This window comes from Numida meleagris, chromosome 5 (assembly GCF_002078875.1).
Source record: "Numida meleagris isolate 19003 breed g44 Domestic line chromosome 5, NumMel1.0, whole genome shotgun sequence".
Taxonomy (NCBI): domain Eukaryota; kingdom Metazoa; phylum Chordata; class Aves; order Galliformes; family Numididae; genus Numida; species Numida meleagris.
This window is the reverse complement of record NC_034413.1, coordinates 39017162-39038965: the sequence shown is the minus strand read 5'-3', so window position 1 is coordinate 39038965 and position 21804 is coordinate 39017162. Positions and strand designations below refer to the sequence as shown.

General features: G+C 38.5%; 1 protein-coding gene across 2 annotated transcripts in view; it reads left to right on the top strand.

Annotated features, from left to right (window-relative positions):
- Positions 1-16384, top strand: part of NCKAP1 (NCK associated protein 1) — a 55508-nt gene extending 39124 nt beyond the window's left edge. For both annotated transcript variants that reach the window (XM_021398646.1, XM_021398647.1), the window contains exons 23-31: positions 85-182; positions 1790-1883; positions 2842-2924; positions 3367-3447; positions 6802-6895; positions 8121-8237; positions 11952-12061; positions 14642-14731; positions 15332-16384. In XM_021398646.1, coding sequence (XP_021254321.1) covers positions 85-182; positions 1790-1883; positions 2842-2924; positions 3367-3447; positions 6802-6895; positions 8121-8237; positions 11952-12061; positions 14642-14731; positions 15332-15448 — 884 coding nt within the window. In that variant the 3' untranslated portion in view covers positions 15449-16384. The remainder of the gene's footprint in view (positions 1-84; positions 183-1789; positions 1884-2841; positions 2925-3366; positions 3448-6801; positions 6896-8120; positions 8238-11951; positions 12062-14641; positions 14732-15331) is intronic.

The following is a 21804-nucleotide window of genomic DNA, read 5'->3' as shown; positions in this document are numbered from 1 at the left end:
AAAACACTATTGCTAGATACATGATGAGCATCAAGTAACTGAAGAAGGAATGTTTGAAGGAGAACAGTTTGTTTTATTTCTCAGAAATGAGAGCCCTTTCTGAACTCCTGGGACCATACGGCATGAAGTTCCTAAGTGAAAGTCTGATGTGGCACATTTCTTCACAGGTTGCTGAGCTTAAGGTAATCCTGGGGAACTGGTGGGTGGAAAGAAGGGTGGGTTTGTGTTTCAGCTTCCTTTAGGATGTTTAGTAGCTGTTTCTGTGTGCTATCCTTATGAAGTGACTGCATCGCACAAGCCGGTAAAGCTGTGTATTTGTACTTTATTTTGTAGTACACTTGCACGTGTACTACATCTGTATACCACGCTCTTCATTAGCTGAGTGGGCAGGACTTTATGCAGGCTCTGTTGATTTTACGGTAATGAGTTTTCTGTAGCTGTTTATGTGTGCTGCTTTATTAAAAATGCACATTCAGTACTTAGAAGAAACTTTCACTTTTTCTTCATCAGCCATTACTGGCATACTAGGCCTTTAGAAGTGTAGTTTTCTGGTACATCTCAGGTTACATCTTCAGAGATCTTGTTCTTCATGTAAACATTGTGAATGTTAGTGCTGCTGAGTTGCTTAGGACGTGTGAAACCCAAGATGTGAAGCCTTTTATTCAGAGACGCAGCATAAGGAGAGGGGCTGCTCATGCTTTCCCAGATGCCACAAGAGGATGCAGGTACCCTGACCCAAGTGACCAACACTAAGGTGGATGGGGCTGTTGATGCTTTGTGCCCATTCCAGCAGTTGAGTTTTTGAATGAGACTTGCCAGGTGAGAAGACTGTGACTCTGAGGTTAAATTGCATAACTGCTGGCAAAGTATGGTGACATCTGTCACATTTCAAGTAAAACAGAAGGCCACTGGACAGATGTTTTTTGGTTGCTTCTGTCTTTGTCCATTTATTATTATCCTAATTCCTTAAAATCAGCATGTTTGGTACTATGGCTCTGTGTTTGTTTGTTTTTAAGAAAAACAACTTTAAATTGTTTCAGAGATTTGTTTTCTGATACTGCTAAGGATAAGCAAAACATAGGGTAGATCCACGTGCAAATGACCACATACTTGGAGGAAAAAAGTAATAAAATCTTCATCTGCTTGGCTCAGATGCGGTTGGCCTTGCGTAGAGCACTGAGAAACATCTGTGTTTGGTGGAAAAGAAGCACCAAGAGAATAGGAATGGGGAATTTGAGAGTAGGATTCAACATGCTTGCTTTTGCTTCTCGGACCAGGTGTTGGTTTTGTATCTGGAGTTAAGATGAGGGGGGGGAACAAATTTGTCTCAGTTAACTGTTTGAACTGTATCCCAGCCTGTCTCTTTTAAATCTGAAACCAATATGCTGGTTATTTTTGTGAAGCTAAAAGCTTGACTCAATAACAGAATGTGGGCTATTGCCTTCAATCTTGCATTCTGAAGAACTTTGAGGAATTTAAATTCAAATGTCATACATCTGCCAGATTCTGATACATCAGTTGGTTTAAAATTGCCCAGCTTGAGTTCAGTGCAAACTGATGATCTGTCTTGCTTTTTGGCTTTCAGCACAGAAATTCATTTTTTGGCTATGTGCATGCACATTTGCAATTTCTTGAAAGCAGTTGGTTTGCTGCATCTTTCATAGCTTATTTCTTTCCTTGCTTCTCAGTGAAAACGAGGGAGAAAGTGGGGAGAAATATCCTAAATCATGCATTTACTCTATTAACCTCTCAGAATGGATAGCTGACCTGAATCCTTGCCTCTCTTTAGAAACTTGTGGTGGAGAACGTTGAAGTTCTGACTCAAATGAGGACCAGCTTCGACAAGCCAGACCAGATGGCAGCACTCTTCAAAAGATTATCATGTGGGTAACTAGCAAGGTCCTTACTAAAGGTGTAGAATTGTTTTTATCCTTATCTTTGTAAAGAACACCTTGAAAATGAATGTCTCTGTATAAAGTTGACAGAATCATAGAGTCATAGAATGATATGGGTTGGAAAGGACCTTTAAGATTCTAGTTCCAACCTCCCTGCTCTAGGCAGGGACTCCTCCCACTAAACCAGGTTGCTCACAGCCCTATCCAGCCTGGCCCTGAATGCTTTCGGGGAGGGGGCATCCACAACCTCGCTAGGCATCCTGTTCTAGAGCCTCACCAACCCTCACAGTAAACAGTGGTGAGATGTATGCTACTTTTTCTGGGTGTGAAATGTGTGCTACTTTTTCTGGGTGTGAACTCATAAGCTGATGGACCTTACAAAAATACTCTAGTCTTCTCCGCTACGGACGAAATGAGATTTCAGTATAGGTGGTATGTGATGAGCTTTTAGCATCATTTTTTCTTAAGGGCTGATAATACGCATTAGTAACAACAATAATCTGGGTGAGTACATAGATGTAAATAGGAAGCACAATTTTTTTGACGCATATCTTTGATTCCTTTGCCGTGAGTTGTTACATTATTTGGAAGGATTTTTACAATAGAACTTATTTTTAATAAATTATAGATATAGTGGTACATTTTGGCCTCAAGAAAACACAGCTCTAGGGTTAGCATTGAATACCGTCATCTGTGTGTAACAGGCTTCATTTGTCAAATGGTTTACAGGGAATGTCTTCAGGAATTCTCATCATCAACTCACGTTTAAAAACCTGCTTAAGCGCATGTTTATTTTGGCTCTTAAATGCCTGTGTTTCAGTATCATGCTATTTGCAGTATTTTGATATTTTTTTCTTCTTGGTTTTATTTTTTATTTCATAATTTTTGTTGAATTGAGCTTGTAAACCTGAATAGGTTTTTGTTTACTGTTCTTGTTCCTCTTCAGCTGTTGACAGTGTTTTGAAGAGAATGACGATTATCGGTGTAATCTTGTCTTTCCGGTCGTTGGCACAGGAAGCACTTAGAGATGTAAGAAATAACTGAATATTTTCTGAATGATTTTCACTAAATTTAATAGAATAAAAAGATATTTGAAAGCTCACTATTTAGAGAAACAGCTTTTAAAAAGCTGACATGCGGTTAAAATAGTTATAACTGAACCTTGAATTGCAAGTTCTAGAAAAAAAGTACATTTTGAGTACTGTTTAGAGAAATATTGCGTTAAAACCATCCATTTGTAGTTTGAGCATGCCTCCTGGTGTTCTTAGTATTTAGTATGTTTTAAAGCCTACTTTCAGTTTGTTTACCAACAGCTTGATTTTATTGGGCTTTAATGTCTGAAGTCCATAAACTAATTAATATGCATAAAATGACTCATTCAAAAAAATAAATGCAGTAAAGTAATGGTAGTGTCTAACTGATTGAGAGCTTTGGGAATGTTTTGTCCTCCTTTCGTGTTTTTGTCTTTTAGGTCTTATCCTACCACATTCCTTTCCTTGTAAGTTCCATTGAGGACTTCAAAGATCACATTCCAAGAGAGACTGACATGAAGGTAATGTGAGGCCCAGAGGGTGATAGAGTCATTTTTGGAGCTTACTGAAAATATGCAAGGGGCAAGACTTTCATCCTCAGTATGAAAAATATTGAAACCAAAGAACAGTGTTTTTTTTCCAGAGAGCTAAGTAATGATACTTCTGCAGCCTTCTTATGTTATGGAAAAAACAGACTGATGGAAGCACACAACTCTCTTGCTGCCTGTTTTCACATCTAAGAACTTTCATGGAAAGAATTAAGAGCAAGGTTTATCAAATGCTAAAATATGACTAAGCAATTAAAGGAAAGAATGCTGCTTTTCTTCCTAGTACATGCAGTGCAACTTGTGTAACTGAGTGTTTGAAGGACTGTGTGCATGGTCAGAGCTCTGTGCATGTAATACCTACAAGCCTGATTTTTACCCTGTAGAAAATTTTTTCAAACCTCGTCTTAGACATGTTTGAAAAGAGGTAGTGCCATGAATTAGATGCTTTGCTTCTGAATTAGAGTGAACCTCTTGTCAGTGCATCATGTGGCTTCTGGCCCTAGATGTGCAGTAGCTGCAACCTAAATGTTTTTTTAATCTCTTGTTCTAGCTTGGAGCCTCTGGAGGCTTGCAGGTTTCTTAATGGTACTGTGGTGGTTCAGAAAATGTATAGTGGTTATACATTGCATAGCTCTTGATTCACCTGTAGAAACAACTTTTTGAAAACTGTTCTTGAGCCGCGTGTGGTTTTGGAGGGCTGGAGTATGTTGTTATTCCTGAACTTGAAGATTTTATTTTGCCATTGATTCTTGCTGCAAAAAACTTAAGTTCTGTTGTTTGTTGGAATGTGTTAAATAATAATAACAAAAAATCCTTCTTTCTAAAAAATATATTACATGAACAGTTACAAGCCCTCTAAGATACTCATCATTTCAGAAAGCAGAGTTTAGCAGTCTGTCTGAAACTGTCTGAGGTAGTGTGAATACACGTACTGAAATTTCATATGCTTTCTGAAACTTCTAATGCTGATAAACTGTAAATGTTTGAGGTCCAGGAAACTCTGAAATTCATACCACCACAGAAACCCTGTGGAAATGTTACGGAAAATACACTTTAATGATGCTGGCTTAAAATAATTACATTAAAATGATGCAAGTTGCCTTTACTCTTAGCAGGAAAAGCCTTTTATCTTTCTAGAGAAAAATTCTCACCTACGGTTGCAAAGAAAATGGTTGATCACCAGAGCATCACATTTCATTACTGAATTTGAAGAATCAGTGTGCAGAAAAGATGAGAAGGAGGGTTCACTGCTGGCTTGTGCCTAATCTATTCAGTTAGGCAGCTTATGACCCCTAGTATCAAGGGGTGCTGAAAAATTGAATGGGATAAAGGCTGCAACAGTAATAAATCCTAGAGGGCAGTCTTTTACCATTGACATTTTAAAGCTGATTATATTAGATCATCTTGAACGTCTAAATGGATCCTTTAAGACATCACTGAACTCATTTGTGTCAGCAGATATGACAGAGCGTAGTGCTTGCTTCTTCTGTTTTGCGAGTCCTTGGAATAATTTGCAGTCCCAGGAATAACTGAGTGGCAGAAAAGCTGTCTACTGCTAAATTAAACCATACTGAGGATTGTTCTCCAGATCATACACCACATAGCACCAGCTAGTTGCCCCTACTTTATATTCTGTTTGACTGCTGGCCTTTTCTGGGCCCTCTGTACTTCCCCCATGATTCTTAGATGTACCTATTTTGTGTACTTTTTTTTCTAGTTCAAAGTGTGTGAAATAATACAAGGGCTATGGTGCAGTCTGTGCTGATGTTTTAGCATAGATTTTGCGTCTCGTAGTGTGGGCTGGTGATGTGTAGTCTTATTTAAGAGTCAGTACAAGCTTGCAAGGGTAATGTTGGAGGACTGCGAGTGCAGAAGGAGCCAAGCCTGTGTAGTCCTCTCCGCAGTGCCTTCTGGGAATACTGGGAAGTCTGGCATGTACTACCCCGGAGCTTTGCCAGAGCTTTGTCTTGAAAACAGCTTGTTGATGTGGCCAGAGCTAGGAGCCTGCTAACAATTAAGCCCTGTAGACACCAGTTCCTTGTTTGAACTTTCTCCCCAGTCTTGTTATGTGCAGATCTTACATGTCTCTGTACAACAGGTTAGAAAATTGCATATTTTAGGATATAGTAACATAGTAATATTCTGTGTACTGAATTTGCTGTAGAAAATAGTTTTAAATTTGTTAATGAAACATATGCTTGATACGAAATATTTTGGCAACTCTAAAACTTAAAATTTGGGAAGACTGATAAAATGAAGAAAATAAAGATTTGTTTTGCCTTTATTTTAGTGTTAAGGTATTTCAATATCTATACAGGCAATTAGAGTCAGGCTTACACTTGATCCACTGTTATTAATTAACTCATTTGTTGTGAACTAGCTCCCATCTCTGTAATTCTTTGAATGCAGCTCTGTACTCAAGCTATCGTGTGTCTGCTGGCAGCAAAGCACTCTGCAGACAAAGTAGTATCCTTATTGTATCAGTTTCCTCTCAGGTAGCTGAGCCGGACCGCCTGAGTAAGCACAGTACCACCTTCTGCAGCTGGCCAACTCAGTGGAAGTTTATGAGAGCTGTTGTGTGTAAAACACATCATCAGCATTTCACAGGGTCCTTTGGTACAAACCTACTTTTGGAGAGATTCACTTGAGTTATACCTTCAAGTGCTTAGTTCCAAGTGTAAATTAGGGAAATAAAGAAATACAGGATTATATAGGCAACAATGTGAAATGTAGTCTGAGCCAGGCTTGAAAATGGGCTAGATTGAAAGGCATTCTTAGCTCCTCCAAGTGTTGGGATCACTTACAATGTAATTCTTGGCATCTGAACTCACTGGACGCAGAATCTGTATCAAATTTGAATGTTGTAAGATGTCTGCCTTACTCTTAATACTTCATTAGATTGTGACTTGTGGCTTTCGTCTAAAAGTGCTGTATTTGTGGATGCTAGTTGTCTCTGGTAGAGACAATGTGTTAGTTTTTTCTTGTTTAACAGAAAAGAGAAGCAGAAATGGCTAATTGAAAGTCAGGATGTTTGCTTTGGAGGTCGTGTAGAAAAGTACACAAGCTCTGTTTGGCTTGAGAAAAAGAAATGATAATCGAGCACACAAAGTACTGACCAATCTGTTCAGAATAAGTTAGAGGTGGGGAAAAAAACAGAACAAAACAGTAAAATCTAGAAGTTCTTTATCTAGTTTTAGCCAAGTCTTCAAAGTCCCTTAATGCCTCAAACTTATATAAGCATTTTAAACACGTCAGCATAACTGTGCTTCATGAAGTTTACACAAAAGGATTTAAGTATCTTGTAATTGTCTGTCTTCTGATCCTCAGGTGGCAATGAATGTATATGAACTGTCATCAGCTGCTGGATTGCCTTGCGAGATTGATCCTGCCTTGGTTGTAGCACTGTCCTCCCAAAAATCAGGTAAGAAGTTACAATTTTAAAAATGTAAGTGAAAAGAATATTATAGGAGGAGCGAAAAACTAAGCGCCCCAAGGCATGGGTATGTTTTAAGAGCTAGGAGAAGGCTTATGTATCTTGGGTCCTTTGTATTCCTTTGAACTTCATAAACTGCCTGAAGAACATAAATGCTTTGTGCAGACTGCCTAGAATACACTGCTTCTTGAGAATGTTTTCAACTATGTATAAATTATTTTCTTGACCTAGAAAAGGATAATGGATAGATGCTGAAGGAGTTTAATGGCTAATGGTTTAAAAACTGCTGTAATTTAAGGACACTGAAAGTAGGGCTCTGTTGTGAACAGCTGTGGATGGGAATCAGTTCTGTTGCAAGGATACGTGACAAATCTGTGTAATGAAAGTAGGTGTTAGAAGCTGAAGTGCCGGCTGAACGCGTTTGATGAATTTCACAACACTGTTACTGATTTGTAATGCAGGTGCTAACATGCAGCTTACCAGGGGAAACATGTAAACCAAACATATTGATGTCCTCAGATGTATAGGACTTCCTATCACTTTAATGCACCACTGTTGAAGCTTTTCAGTTTTGTTTACTCTGGCGGTTTTGAAGGCATGAATTAAGATTAAGGGCTTTTTGACAGTCTTTGGTCTTCCCATCCCTGGAGGTGTTCAAGGCCAGGCTGGATGGGGCCCTTGGCAACCTGACCTAGTACTTGATCTAGTAGCTGGCAGCCCTGCCTGCGGCAGGGCGATTGGAACTTGATGATCCTTGAGGTCTCTTCCAACCCAATCTATTCTGTGATTCCTTACTGAGCATTTTATTGCTTTTTTTTCCCTGTGTGTAACAGATAGTTACGGTTATAATCACATTGTAACTGTTGTAAATGTTAACATGTTTTTTTTTTCTTGCTTTAATACTAGCTATTTGGCAGGAGAAAATACAGATAATTTCAAGAGGTAGTTTAGTATTAAAACTTAAATGTGTCGAGCACAATATATTTGTATACGTAAAATACAATGTGTATTTGTTTATATGTATTGTATGTGCAATATATATAGTTGTGTATTAGAAAGACAGCTAGTATCTGCAATGGCATTTTAAATAGATAGTTTTCATTGAGGTGCATCTGTGAAGTGTTTAAGCTGCGTGAACAGGGCAGGGAATTTCTGTATGTTTTCATGATTGGCTATGATCTGGTGTTAAAGAGCTTATTATTTTTGTTTTCAGAAAACATTAGTCCAGAAGAAGAATACAAAATTGCTTGCCTTCTCATGGTCTTCGTGGCAGTCTCCTTGCCAACTTTGGCTAGTAATGTGATGTCTCAGTATAGCCCTGCCATTGAAGGTAAATGCCAGCGAAACGTTTGCCCGGAATGCTTTCTTCATTATAGTCCTGGGAGTTTTTTGAATACTTCTGCTGTGAATATTTATTTCTATTTCGTAGTGAACGAAAGTTAAAAATCCAGAAAAGGTCCAGAAAAGGCTTTCTGAGAATTAATTTGTAAAGCATTTACTTAACTCTTGTTTTGAGATGACTTACTATGGAGGAGTCTTTTGCTTGAGATTTTGGGAGCCATTCATTTGCTGTAGGGGGCAATCTCATACTACTGTGTGAAATCGGTAGGGCACATATTCTGTGTTAATTAATTAGTGTATAAATGTTTTAGCAGTGGTTTTGTTAGCCTTTGTGCTACTCATACATAGTAGCTTTTCTGTATTTAATGTGCTATTCATATTACTAAACATAAACTTCTGAAGATGGAATTTGGAAGGTATGAGCTGTGAAGAGAAGTGTAGCCTACAGAATAGATCAGCTTAAGAGTACTTTGCCTCAAGGAAATTCTTTGCATGTAATCCACCAAAAAAAAGGTTCTTTCAGACAAAATTAAGTTGAAAAAGAATGACTGAGAAAACTGTTCCAATACATACAAGAGTCACCTTTCAGCTGTTCAAGCTGTTTCCATTATGTTGTTTAGAGTGGCTTGCATAAAGGACTGTTTATTCTGCATGCATTTACCAGCTATAGTGGGAGTTTTTTTCTTTTTTCTAAGTTGCTTTATTTTTATCAGGTCAAATTTAACTTGCACAGTGTCTAATGTGACTTCTGAACATTTAAAGTACCAGGAAAAGACCAAAAATTCTGATAGCCTTCTATATCATTTAGTGTGTGGTATGCAAATCCTTTTTTTTTCCCCAAAAATCTTCCCTTCCCAAGATTGCTGTTTTAAATGAGGTTAATAGTTTTGTACTTACATGTTTGAATTATCTTTCTTGATAGGGAAACATCTTCAATTTTAAAAGATGGAGGGTTTGTTAACTCTGCTTTAATTGTAAACAGATTGTGTAGCCCTTTGCCCGTTGTGAAAAAGTTGGATAAATCTTTAATGTAATGAGTAGAACTTGAATATTGATTTGGAAGGTCAAGTATTTGAGCCTAACAGCTTGTTCTGATGAGCAGTGAGAACAATTTGTATCCCACAGGGTTGTTTTGTGTTATCTACGCTCCTAGCATTTTTGCCGCCCTGTTTTTTCAGTCATGATGGCTGAATGAAAAACTTCAAAGTAAGTGAAGAGTATGAAGGACTATGAAATGATTGACAGGGACAGGCAGAGACACTTGCTTGTTAGAGGGCAGTTAGGCTGATTCTCTGAATGTCATCCAAATGAACTTGCTTATATGTGTTCAAGACCGTGTCTTTTAAATATTTATTTTTGTAGTTTCATGAAAAGAAGTCAACTGATACCGACTTTTCCATCAGTAGCCTCTTATCTACTGTGGTCTCAAAATGTATACTACTTGCCAGAGGGACTGTACTAAAGGTTTTTAATGGTGATTATATTTGCTTATTATTAATTAATAATATATGTCTATGAGACACGCCTATCCCTCTGAAAACTTCTTCCTATGAACCCGAGTCAGGCAAGTGAGATGTTACTGCTCGCATATTTTCTCCAGCAGGTTGGAGCTCGTGCTGTTTGCCTTCCCCAAGCCTCCCCTCTCTTCCAAGGATCCTCTTTGTCCTCAGGCTTCTGGCAGTCTGAAATAATAGATGAAGATTACCTTCTGTCTGTTTTATATGATGCAGCTGAAATATTCCAGTTTCTATCATTTGAATTCGGTAACTCTTAACCTGAAGTCAGGCAAAGCCTCTTTCATAAATGGTTTCTTAAGTTAATAAGATCTCGTAAAACTGACTGGAGGGAAATTATATCTAGAACTCAAATAAGCCCATATTAGGAGTTGCTAGTGATTTTATGAGATGTGCTCTGAATTATGTAATTTTTTACTGTGTGGACTCTTTTTTATTAAGAGGAAAATAGTCTGGCAGAAGGAATATATAAAATATGTTGACTCTACAAAAATAACAGAGTAGACCTTGTCAGTTCTGCCTTAGTTGCATATTATTTTTTTTCTGTTCTGCCCCTTATTGTAGAACATCTGACTTTAGGCACTTAATATAGACACTATTTCCGGAATGAGAACTTAATAAATGCTGCTTTTTGTGAAGTAAATTCCCTGGCTAAATCCTGAATTTTACCATCAACAGGTCACAGTTTTGAAGGAGTTTCAGCTTTCTAATCTGGCAAGAGATTCGTCCCAAACACAGACAGTTTTTGGACAGCTTCAGCAATGTCTGCTTTCTCTCTGCCTTCTTCGAGATCAAGGCAGTTTCTTCCACTAGTTTCAGATACAGGCTCGGACTCTAACAGAGCTTTCTTTTTGTTTGATTTTTGTTCCCATTAAGAAATCTGAACTTAGATTCCAGAACAGAGTGCTAGTTTGTGTCTAGGGACTAGACTAGAATAGCAGGCTACTAGAGACATGGCCTTTCCTGAAAACATGAAACCTGCCACACGTTGGAAGGCTGCAGTTTCTCAGTTGAATCCCCCTTGCTGAGTCTTTTTGTACAGTCTCTTTGACAGAGAATTCAAGTCACTTGAGAAACAAACATAAATTAGACTGGGCAGCTTTAAGCAGAGCAGACGTTCTTGACTGATGCTGAATGGAAGCAGCTATCTATTTATTCCCTTTTGGAATATTTATGCAGCAGTATTTAATTAAAAAAAAAAAAGAGAGTAGAAGTAGCAGCTCTTGACTGGCTGGGGTAAGAGGACCTGCTGGTGGAGATTGATGTGGGTCTTTGCTGGGACCTACTGGTCAGTATATTCATAGGCATCTGGAAAAGTGGTGAAGGACAAGATGACAGAGTTGATATTGTATGGAGTTCTGGAGTGTTCCTATTCTATGAAGTTCTGAAGACATGACGAGCTGCAGATAGATACTGTGACACTGAGTAAGCTGTACATAAAGTGCCAAGTGAAAACCATTGTAAATGAGTACAATGATGTGTACATGGGAGGGGGAAAATTATTTTTTCTCACATGAAGTGATGGAGTCTAGCTGACCTCACTGTTCAGGCATCATCTTGTAATGAAAAAAATGAGCTCAGTTATCAGCCATGGTCAGAAGATGTGTTGCTTAGAGTAACCTGTCAGCATTGTTTGCAAATATCCGTACTTGTTAACTTCTTCAAAGAACTCTTCCTTTTCACAGTTTAGCAGTTTCCCAAGGTATTTGTTTAGGTCTCTATTAATTTTGTTCTAATGTGATAGACTTGACTAAGTTGCCAAAAGAAGTAAGTGAATCTTGGCAAGATGGTTACATACAGCTGTCAGTAATTCACCACTTTTATTCTTGAGGCCCTACAGATCTCTTGGGGGAATACCATCTAAGCCTGCTGACCTGTTCATGTACAAAAAGGGGAGGAAAACAGCCAGTTAGCCCAGTGAAGTCTTTTTTTGTACAGAACGTTTCATCTAGTCAGGTGATGATACTGTCAAATTTTATAGTAAAGTACAGCATTTGGAGGGAGATCTGTACTTCTGGTTGCTCTCGTGATACCAAGTTCCGTGTGAAAGAGCACTTCGCTGCTGTTGTGTGAGATGGTGAAACTTGCTCTTTTGTTGTGATGAGTCTGCTTACTCTTCGGTAATATTTTCCAATACATTATCATTTTCAAACACAGTGCTGAGGTAATTTGTATATGTTTTTGTTTAGGGCATTGCAACAACATTCATTGCTTGGCAAAAGCTATCAACCAGATTGCTGCAGCTTTATTTACCATTCACAAGGGAAGCATCGAAGACCGTCTAAAAGAATTTTTGGCTGTATGTATGATTTAATTTCTAAAACTAGCTTCACTAAAAAGAGGGCGACTCACCCCCTAGTGCCCCTCATTCCATTCAATACATAGTTCCACTTACATGCTGCTGTCATTAAAATGTTAATGTTTGTGATTGCAAGTGTTATCTTCACTGCAGTAATCAGCCATGAGTTATCTTAATCACAAGGACATAATTTAAAGATATAGATACTGTGGATGAATAGTGATAAACATACGCGTATTCCAGTAGTAGTAGTACTTCCTCCTGCAATGTTACTTGTATTCATGTAGTTACAGATTGCCGAGAAACTCAGATTATTGTGCAATGCAGACCCAATTTACAGATTTACGCATTACATTCTGAAGTCTAGTGCTAGGTTTAAATTTATATCTTAAGATGAATAAAATCTATTCACTTCAGGAAGCATTTCCAAATTCAGGTAGAAGTTGAAACTTTTTAATTTGTGATGTAATAAAATAAAAATGCATGTTGTTAATAAAGTATGTACATAGATATCCAGTAATAGTTGTTTAGTTGTAGCAGCAAATCACTACAAGCATCTTTTTTTTCAGTATAATCCTTTGCGTATTAATTAGTATTTTAGCACATATCATCTCTTGTACAGCCCGTGACTGGAAAAAGACATGTAATGCATAAGTCCTGATTCTGTCTAGCAAACTTTTCCTTTGATATATTGGACTCTTTTAAAAGATTTTACCTTTTCAGGGAAGGTACCTTTGGAGTGGCTTCTTGAGTTGTTCTTTTGACATGTCTGCCCTCCTTACACAGGAGCTGTCTGATAGCTGCACGGTACAGGGATATTTGGGAAGATACTTTTTTTTTTTTATGCTTTAGAGTAGGCTGAAGATCAGAGCTTCTGGATTCCCTACTGATGCTTCAAAAGAAGTCAGAAGCCTTTAAGTGCTGGAGATTTGTTTTAAATTCATTTTGGCATGCTTCTGAAGTAGAAATAGAATTTCTTAAATGGCTCTTGATTACCCACTACTTAAAGGGAAACTAAAGGTTAAAATGGTGACTTCATTTTTTTCTTAAAAGGATACTGATTTGAGTGACTCTTCTTTTTTGATGCTTATCTGTGACATGAAGAGAAGCATGCATACACACACACACGCGCACACACACACCCTGCTTCTTCCATTCCTCAGTTACAAGGGTTGGGTAATGGTCACTTTCTGTAAGGAAAAGTCCACAGAAGCATTTTTTTTTTTTTTTTTTTTTTTTTCCCTCAAAGGCTCTTTCCCTTCTGGAAGCTCATTGTGTTTTGTTAAACTGAGAAAACCTTTAGCAGTTGACCTTGTCTAATGCAACTGCTGGCTATAAGAGATGAAAGAGAGATGGTTGCGTCAAGTTGCATGCGTTTGACAAGTGAAGGAAACCAGTATAGTTTCATGTGACAAAAACACTTTTGGTATGAGATTTGCATTTTTGCAGTGTTTATGAACTGATTTCAGACCACTGATTTTACTGCGCAGACTGTGACTTGATGGTTCAGATATTTTGTTAATCTGTCTTTTTTAGGACACCTTTTATTTGTCACTTACTGTTAGTCTGGAAGGAAACATCTCCTGAGGAGAAAATGTGCTGCTGGAGATGATCTGCTTTCCTGTCAAAGCTAATTACAGATGGAAAAAGCTCACTAGGTTATTTAGTACCAATGAGTATGTGCTAAGATTCTTTTGAAGTATGCACGTTCATTTTACATTACAAATTAATTTGCAGAAATTGCTTCAAGAAGAATACTGAGATAGGTTTTTAAAGTTAATTTTTTACATTAAAATCCCTTTATGGTAAATGTGGCTTAGGCATATTGCTGTTCCTTGATGTGAGTACATAAACGTTTGTACACCTGACAGATGAATTGTTGATGTTGCTGGATTTTTTGTCTTTCTGTGAGGTATGAAAACATGGGCTGCACACTCATCTGCACATTAAGTATTTTAATGTATTCTGTCATCATGTGTATCTATGTATATGTGTAAGTTTCTAGGATATCTATTTTTTAGGATATCTCTTAAAACTAGTAAGACAGGGTTGCTCGTAGTCTAATAAAACATAATAAATTTACAGTTAGGATGACACTTCTTCAATTAAAAATGTAGTTTTGGAAGTGAAACTTCTCCTTCTATAGCAAAATGTGTATAATATCAGTCAATGAAAACTTTAAATTGTAATGCAGTAAGTTTATATGCATTCTGGGAAAGACCAAGAAAGTGAGATGTTGATCCTGAGGGAGCTCTCTCATTGACTTTAGTAGACTTGATTACAGTCAACTTACCTACTTTGATTATCTGTTTTGATGAGCAGAAGTTCTTCACAATAAGTGAAATGGTTTTTTAACTAAAATAGCACATACTGCTTATTAAACACTGCTAGATGTAAACAGAAGTGTGTCCCCGAGAGCAAAGCCCAGCGCTGATAGTTGCTAGCCACTTTGTGGTTGCTAGTTCAGTGCTGTCACTATTGGATAGGCTATTGTTGTGAAGCAGCTGTGTAGTGAAATGGCAGAAGCTGATCTGTGCTTTTATTTTTTTCTTTTTGCTTTGAAATATTCATTTTACGTAGCTTGCATCATCTAGTCTACTGAAGATCGGCCAGGAGACGGACAAAACTACTACAAGGAACAGAGAGTCAGTTTACCTACTTCTGGACATGGTAAGCTTTGTCTGTTTTATTGGTGTAAACTAACTAAAGGAATAAAATTGACATCACATTCTTCACACCTTTGATGTTGTAGTTCATCAGCCACCGGAAATAATTTTTGATGTCATCTTACTCGTACTCTAATGTCAGTAATTTATTTTTTTTATTCCCCCAGCACCAACACATTGTCACTTGTTGCCATTGTACATGGTATCATATTGTTCAGACAATGTGCATTGTTGATTGAACAATATTAAAACAAAATTTGACACCATAGAAGTGCTGCTCAGAATGTGTGAGAGGAGATCCTCTTTGCTCAGATGTTTTTCTTTTACTACAGTATCTGTTTGGAAAGTGGAAGGAATGCTGTATGATTTTATACATAGATGTATGGAAGCTATGTCGCTAATTTTGAGAGGCACTGAATTTATAGTAATTTTTTCCTTCCTGTCAATCCCCTACCTTGTAATATTTCTTTTTGCCATGAAAAATGGTGGTGGTGGTGGTGAAGTGCAGACCAGAGATACCTACCAGACAGAGATACAGGATGGGGTATGAACAACAACCAGTAGAAGGTGTTGTGCAAAACCTTACGTTTCTGGTATTTGTTAGATTGTGCAGGAGTCTCCGTTCCTGACGATGGATCTCCTGGAGTCTTGTTTCCCTTACGTCTTGCTGAGAAACGCGTACCATGCTGTCTACAAACAAAGCGTCACATCCTCTGCCTAAGTATCTACTTCCTGGAGATAAGACATAGCACGCATCTATGTGGCCTCAGTTTTACCTGTAAACTGTGGAGCTATTTTACTTTATGGCCTGATGAACAGTTTTGTGGATTATAAACATTTTCCATAAAGTTGTATTTCTGATCAGTGGTTTCTTAATATGGTTGTACTACAGTATCAGCTTGGTTGATTTTAGGTTGCACATTCATGGAAAATCTTTTTTCTCCTTTCTTCCTTTTTTTTTTAATTTTTAGAGCATCAGTTACGTTTAAAAAAATATACTACTTCTGCTATATGTTTTTGATATTGATCATGCAAAACAGAAATTGCTTGTTTATTTCCCAGAAGAAAAATGTATTTAGTGATTATTTTAGATAGTGTAGCTTTCATCTGTGTGTAAATTATTTCATATAGGGAGAGTTATAATCTTGTACCTATTGTTCTTATTGAAAACAAATATTGGATGTGCATTTCTGTGAAGTAACTACAGCATTTCTAGTTTTATTTTGAAACATTCACCGATCTATGTACTATGACACTATCTAACATTAAAAATGTTACCCTTCAGACGGCGATCCTCTCCCGATACTCTTGAACAACAGCAAGTGGTGTTGTTTTGTATAAAGCATAGTGGAAATTTTTTTTAAACTAACTTCTGTGGTGCCCTGTTGGCATTAACACTACCATTGTACCCTGCTGTATAATAAACATTCTTTACACATTTATCACATGTTGATAAAATGTTAGCCCTTAACCACTTTTTATATGTTTTAAATTTTTGAAATTCAAGTGTACCTTCCATAACATACAATAAACACTAGACTGTACTATCTGTAGGTGAATTATTTTTAATATAAATGTTATCCTAGTATTTTAAGTTTAAGCTGTGCTGTGGTGCATTGATTTACATCTCAGAGTTCATTAAATATCAATCCTTAGAGCTTTTATGTGAAGATTTCTTTCCATCCTTCACCTTTTGGCTTCTGTGACAGTGATTCTTGTAAAAAGTGGAAGAAAGAATTAAAGCCAGTGTAAAAAGTGTCAGCTTAGTGCCATTAGCCTTTAAATCTTACTTTGTGATAATAAAAGGAGAAAAGCATTTGCATGGTGCAGAGTGGTGCCAGTTACACCAGTAGGGAGAAGTTAAAATGTAAAACTTGAAACAACCATAGAACAGGAGTGTGTTGCTAAAACTGTAACATCAGACATCACTGAGACCGATGTGTAATGAGCCTTCTTTTATCAATAGTGCACACTGGCATGCAGGAGAGCGTTGGCTCACTTTGCCTGAAAGCTGACCAGATGGTTGTGCTCTGTAACCCGCAGCGTGGAAAGCGATGTGATGCGCAGCAACACAGCTCTGGACATTGTATGAAGCTCTTGTTCTCGAAGCAGCTTCTGTGCACGCTGGTAACTTTATTTATTATGAAAGAGCTGTTTTGTGCTCATTTACAACAGCTTCCTGTGTCCAGAGGGAAAAAATGTGCTGGAATAAAATTGTCCTAAGGAAGTAAGGCAGTACATCTGTGTTTCTCCTAATGATGCTTTTTATGTTAGAACTATGGAACTGTTCTTAAACTGATAGTTTAGTAACATAACACGTAAGTTTGTTCATGAAGAAGTCAGGTCACATGTGAGAGTGTAATTCTGTATTATTTGAAAGCAGAGATATTCAGATATCTTACTCCTAATTAAGGCTTTGATTGTAATTTAGCCTTTTGTGAAAAAAATGCCTTTCAAGATTGACTTGTGAAAATTCAAGTTATTTGTGGTTTAGGAAATAACCTTTTTCGTCTTTCATCTTTGCAAGTTCAAAGGAATTGTGTTTGGTCATTTATCATGATCCCTGTCAGCTTTCCACAGTGTGAGGTATTACTGAACTAATCCTAGAAAATGGGTAATCTCTGACAAAAGGTAACAAGGGCAGCATCTCTGCAAAGAAACCACTCCGGATAGTTAGATGCCTGAGGTGTCTCTGGGTATCCTTCCTGCAAGGACTTAGAGCAAGCTTAGAACCAAACCAAAGCCAGAGGAAATTTGGGAAGAGAGATTTAGACTCAGCCATGAGCATTTTGAGTTTTGGCGAGGTGTGAGAGGTTTGTTGTCTTCTAGGGGCAGGGGTTGTTCCTGCTTTGTTTACTGTATTGCTCTTCCTGGTTTTAGCTGAGGCAGCACAAAACCTGCTTGTTGAAGGCAGAGCACATCAACCACAGCCCTCAAGGTAACCAGTGTCCATGCACACAAACAGTAATATGTCTGTTGAACCAAGATTGCAGGGGAAGATGTCAGAGAAGGAATGCTTCCTCTGCAGCCAGCAACTCCATGTCCTCCACAGCTTTGTAAGCTAATTGCTGATGCTGTATATATTGAGTCATCTTAGGTGGCGTTTGCACAAGTGCTTCTAATTCCTGGAGCATTAAGCAGGGACAGCTGAGCTGGTCCCATATAGAACCCATTTGGATCAGATGTGTCATTTGTGTAGGGGGAGGGCTCTCCTGCAGGACAGAGTATGGAAGAACAGTGTCCTGTCACTGCCCTGTAGAAAACTACTTTTTGGTGGAAAAAAAAAAATCATCAAAGTAAATGACTGCTGTTAAACCTCTTTGTCTTTAGCGGTTCCTTTTCTAGAAAGGAAAAGGAATTGGTAATCAGACTAACACTCAGAACATATCTCATCCATTGATGCATTGGAGAAGGGCTTTCTCCTCAGAAATGAGGTCAGTGATTGGAGGAAAGATAGGAGCTTTCTTCGGCAGGTCATCATGGACTTGTTACGGGACTTAATAAATGATTTATTCCAGATTCAAGAATTGTTGACCACGAGTACATAAATAGCCCTTGCTGCTGAACTCTGTTTTTGCCAAAAGTTTCCCTGGTCCATCGGATTCAGCACAGACTCGTACTGAAGGGTGAGCACTCGGTGACTTACCAGGAGCTACTACAAGTTCTCTAAGTACAGTTATAGCCAAACTAATGCTGAAACATTTGTCAGTGAATCTGTTTAGCTGAACCAAACTCAACATGAGGCTTATTTCTTTATTTAAAATAAATGCTTCAGATTTTAACTCCATAGTGTGTTTTGGATCCTATAGAAAATATTGTAGATGTATTCGTTACTAAACGTGGCTGGTAAATTAGGAACTGAAAGAAGATAGTGGAACATTTTCCATTTTGGTGCTTTTGGTGAATCTTGAACCACAGATGTGGCCTGTGCCAAGTAAGGTAGCTGAACTGGCAGCTTCCCATGTTTGGTTGGTTTTACGGATCAGAGCAGCTATTTTCAGGATTGTCAAATAAGTGATTTTCAGGAATACTTAAGTTCTGCCTATTTTTTTCTCTAAGTAAAATTTGGAATCTTTTTTTTTTATAATTACTAAGTCTTCCCTGGAGATGACAAATGTTTTTTGGTAGAACATGAACGCTCCCTCAGAGCTTTTGCTATTTTTTGTCATGTTCTATCGTCTGTAAACATTTGTACTGATGCATAACAAAATGCACCACCAGCATCCAGGCCTATGTCCAAACCCATACCTAATTAGCTATTAGTCACGTTGTTCCTAGTGATACTAGGTTAAAGTGACCCATTGAATGGGTATGGTGTCAGCGCGTCTTACACAACTTATTAATTGGAAATGCCTGTATTAAATTCCAAATCAAAAGCATATGTTGAGCCTAGCATGCAGCAGGAGGATTTGTGTATTTCCTTCTGTTGAATTAATTGAGTTAAAATTGTACTGCAGTTGAATAAAAAAGTGTACTGACATGTGAGTAAAGATAAGACTTCCAAATCCATTTAAAAGCCTAATGCTAGTAAATCCAGTTCATGGCCTATTAGCAGCATAGTTTAGTACATCGGTGGTGGTCACTGGATGTTGTGACCTGAAGATGAAGGCAGCAAACTTCCGTGCTTTTCCCTCCTTGCCCTTCTCTCTAATGCAGTCGCTGTAGGGCCTTTGTGTTCCGCTAAATTTAAGTTAACTTCATGGGCAGATACGCAGAGAGCTCTGTTATTTATAAATAAACATTAAATAATAATCTCTTTAGTAGCAGGGACACAACAATAACATTGTGTGGGCAGCCACGAAGAGGAACAAATGAAACTTAGGATGCACTGTGAATGTATCTTATGTTGTGGAGAGGGAGGTAGAATGGGAAATGAAAGCTGTGTTGGGGGCAGTTGGGAATCGAGTCCATTTCATAACCGAGTTCTGCATCTGAGACTTATTAAGAATTAATTCCAGATTGTATCAGCCCCCACAACTGGATTTAAAACTTTCACAGAGACATCTGTGTTCCACTCCACAGGCAAAGCAGCGAATTTGTGCAGGTATAGAATCATTTGTAAATTACATGTAAAATGTTGAGACGTCTTTGTATGATGTATTGTAAAGACCAGGTCAGCAAAACTGGATGGGAACATTTCTGTCTGTTACAGTGGAGCCATAAAGACTCAGTGCTGTTAGTTCCATTTAAGTCTTCAAAGTGGAAAATAGCAGGAGTGTTTAGCAACGGTGCTACACTGAGATCAGGTAAGCAAAAGGGTTTATTGTCTTGGATAGCAAAGCCCTTGAGAAGACAAAGCAGCAGCTTTTAGAATGGACTGAGCCTGTGACACTTGCTTTAAAAATGACTTCATTAGGAGAATAATTGCACTACTATTCTCTTGGATTTTTTGTTTGAATGCTGAGATGGTATTTATGAACTGTTATCTGATAGAAGTTCAGAGGGAGACCATAATGATCACTGGAATGTGTTTGGATTTTATCCTGTAATACTGGTTTGTTGGCTCATCACTGGCAAGGCGAGGAGTCAGAGTTCCCAAGATCTTAAGTATCTCTCCAGCTGCTGGAGGTGGGCATGGTGCGCTTCTGTGGGTGGTGGTGGCTGGGTGATGCATAGCCCAGGCCTCAGGTGCCTTTCAGGAAGGATCGTTTCCTGTCAGCATTACCTCAGAGCTTCTCAAAATCCCAGTGATGCAGAAGATCCAAGCAGCGACGAAGCTGCATAGAGATCTTGTTATTTTGCGGCTAGGTGTGAAGACAGGGAAGAGTGCAGATGGAGCCTCTGGCATAACATTGAGGTACCTGGACCTCAGCTTCTACGTCTATGAGCCAGTAAGCGTTTGGTGAGCCCGTAAAAGGGGATAAAATGAAATAAAGGCAGTGATAATCTCCTGGGAGCATTGTAAACCCACCATACTGTCTGTCTGAGCCAACTGGGATGGGGCGGTGAGGGGACAGTTAGCCTCCAGTAGCACTGGAGCTGAGATGCAAAGCAGACAAAACCACTGCTGTCTTCTGCTGACAGAAGACTACCAATAAAGAACCCTGTGATACTGGAAAATATGTTTTTCTAAACTTGTATTCTAATGATTCCAGCGTGTGCCTTACAGCCCTGCTAACAGTCATCGTAGACGTAATTGGCCCCCAGTGAGCAGATAAAGCATGCAAGGCTTTTCTAAGTCACAAAACCTTCATCAAATTTATCCCTGTCCTTTTCAAATGCCAAATATTTGCATGTATGCTAAAAAAGGATTGGTGTTTTCAATTTTGGTAAACTTGTGGCTTCTGGGAGAGAAAAAGCGGCATTCTTGTAGGAGCAGCCTATAAATGTGCGACAAACAGCCTGAGAAAAATGCTTGTTGGGAGATTTCTGTTACGGAAGCTCACTAAGCGGACACGTAAAGCAGCTTTAAAATGTTTCAGTTATCAACGCTGTCATCCCATTGTTTCCCCATTTTTATGTTCAGCTGAATGCTATCAGGGAACTAGAAGCTCCACAAACTTCCCAGGTGTAACTCCCTCGTGGTTGTGGGATTAAGAAGGATGATCAGAATCTCACAAAGTTCCCAAACTTGTGTTGGTGAAAGCTTTTGGGAAAAGCACAGTTTCTTTTCCTAAAACTGCTGAGGCTTCATCACAGCCCTTCGTGATCCCACTGGTAGCTGCTAAAAACATGAGTAAAACACAAATGGTCTTTGGGCTGCTATATGTAGGAAACACTTGATCCCAGAGCACATCCAACCCAATCAGCTCCCCCTGAAATCAGAGATGAGCCCACGTTCAGCACCTGGCAGCACCGGGCTGTCCCCATACAGCTGAGCTGTGTTTGCAGGGTTTATTTTTAGGTGTGGGTGTGATTTGGTACTTACTGCTGCTGCACACAGCTCATAAATCTGTGTGAGCAGGGGCAGGCTCAGGCAGTGCAACCAGGGAGGCTATAAATCCCCAACAGTGAATTTAACAAAATTAAATTCTGAGTGGTTATGGCACTGAAGTGAGGCAGCTCAGGTTATTTCTACAGAGGCCAGAATAGAAATGCTGCAAAATGTACACGGTATTATAGAGCTTTGCAATTTCT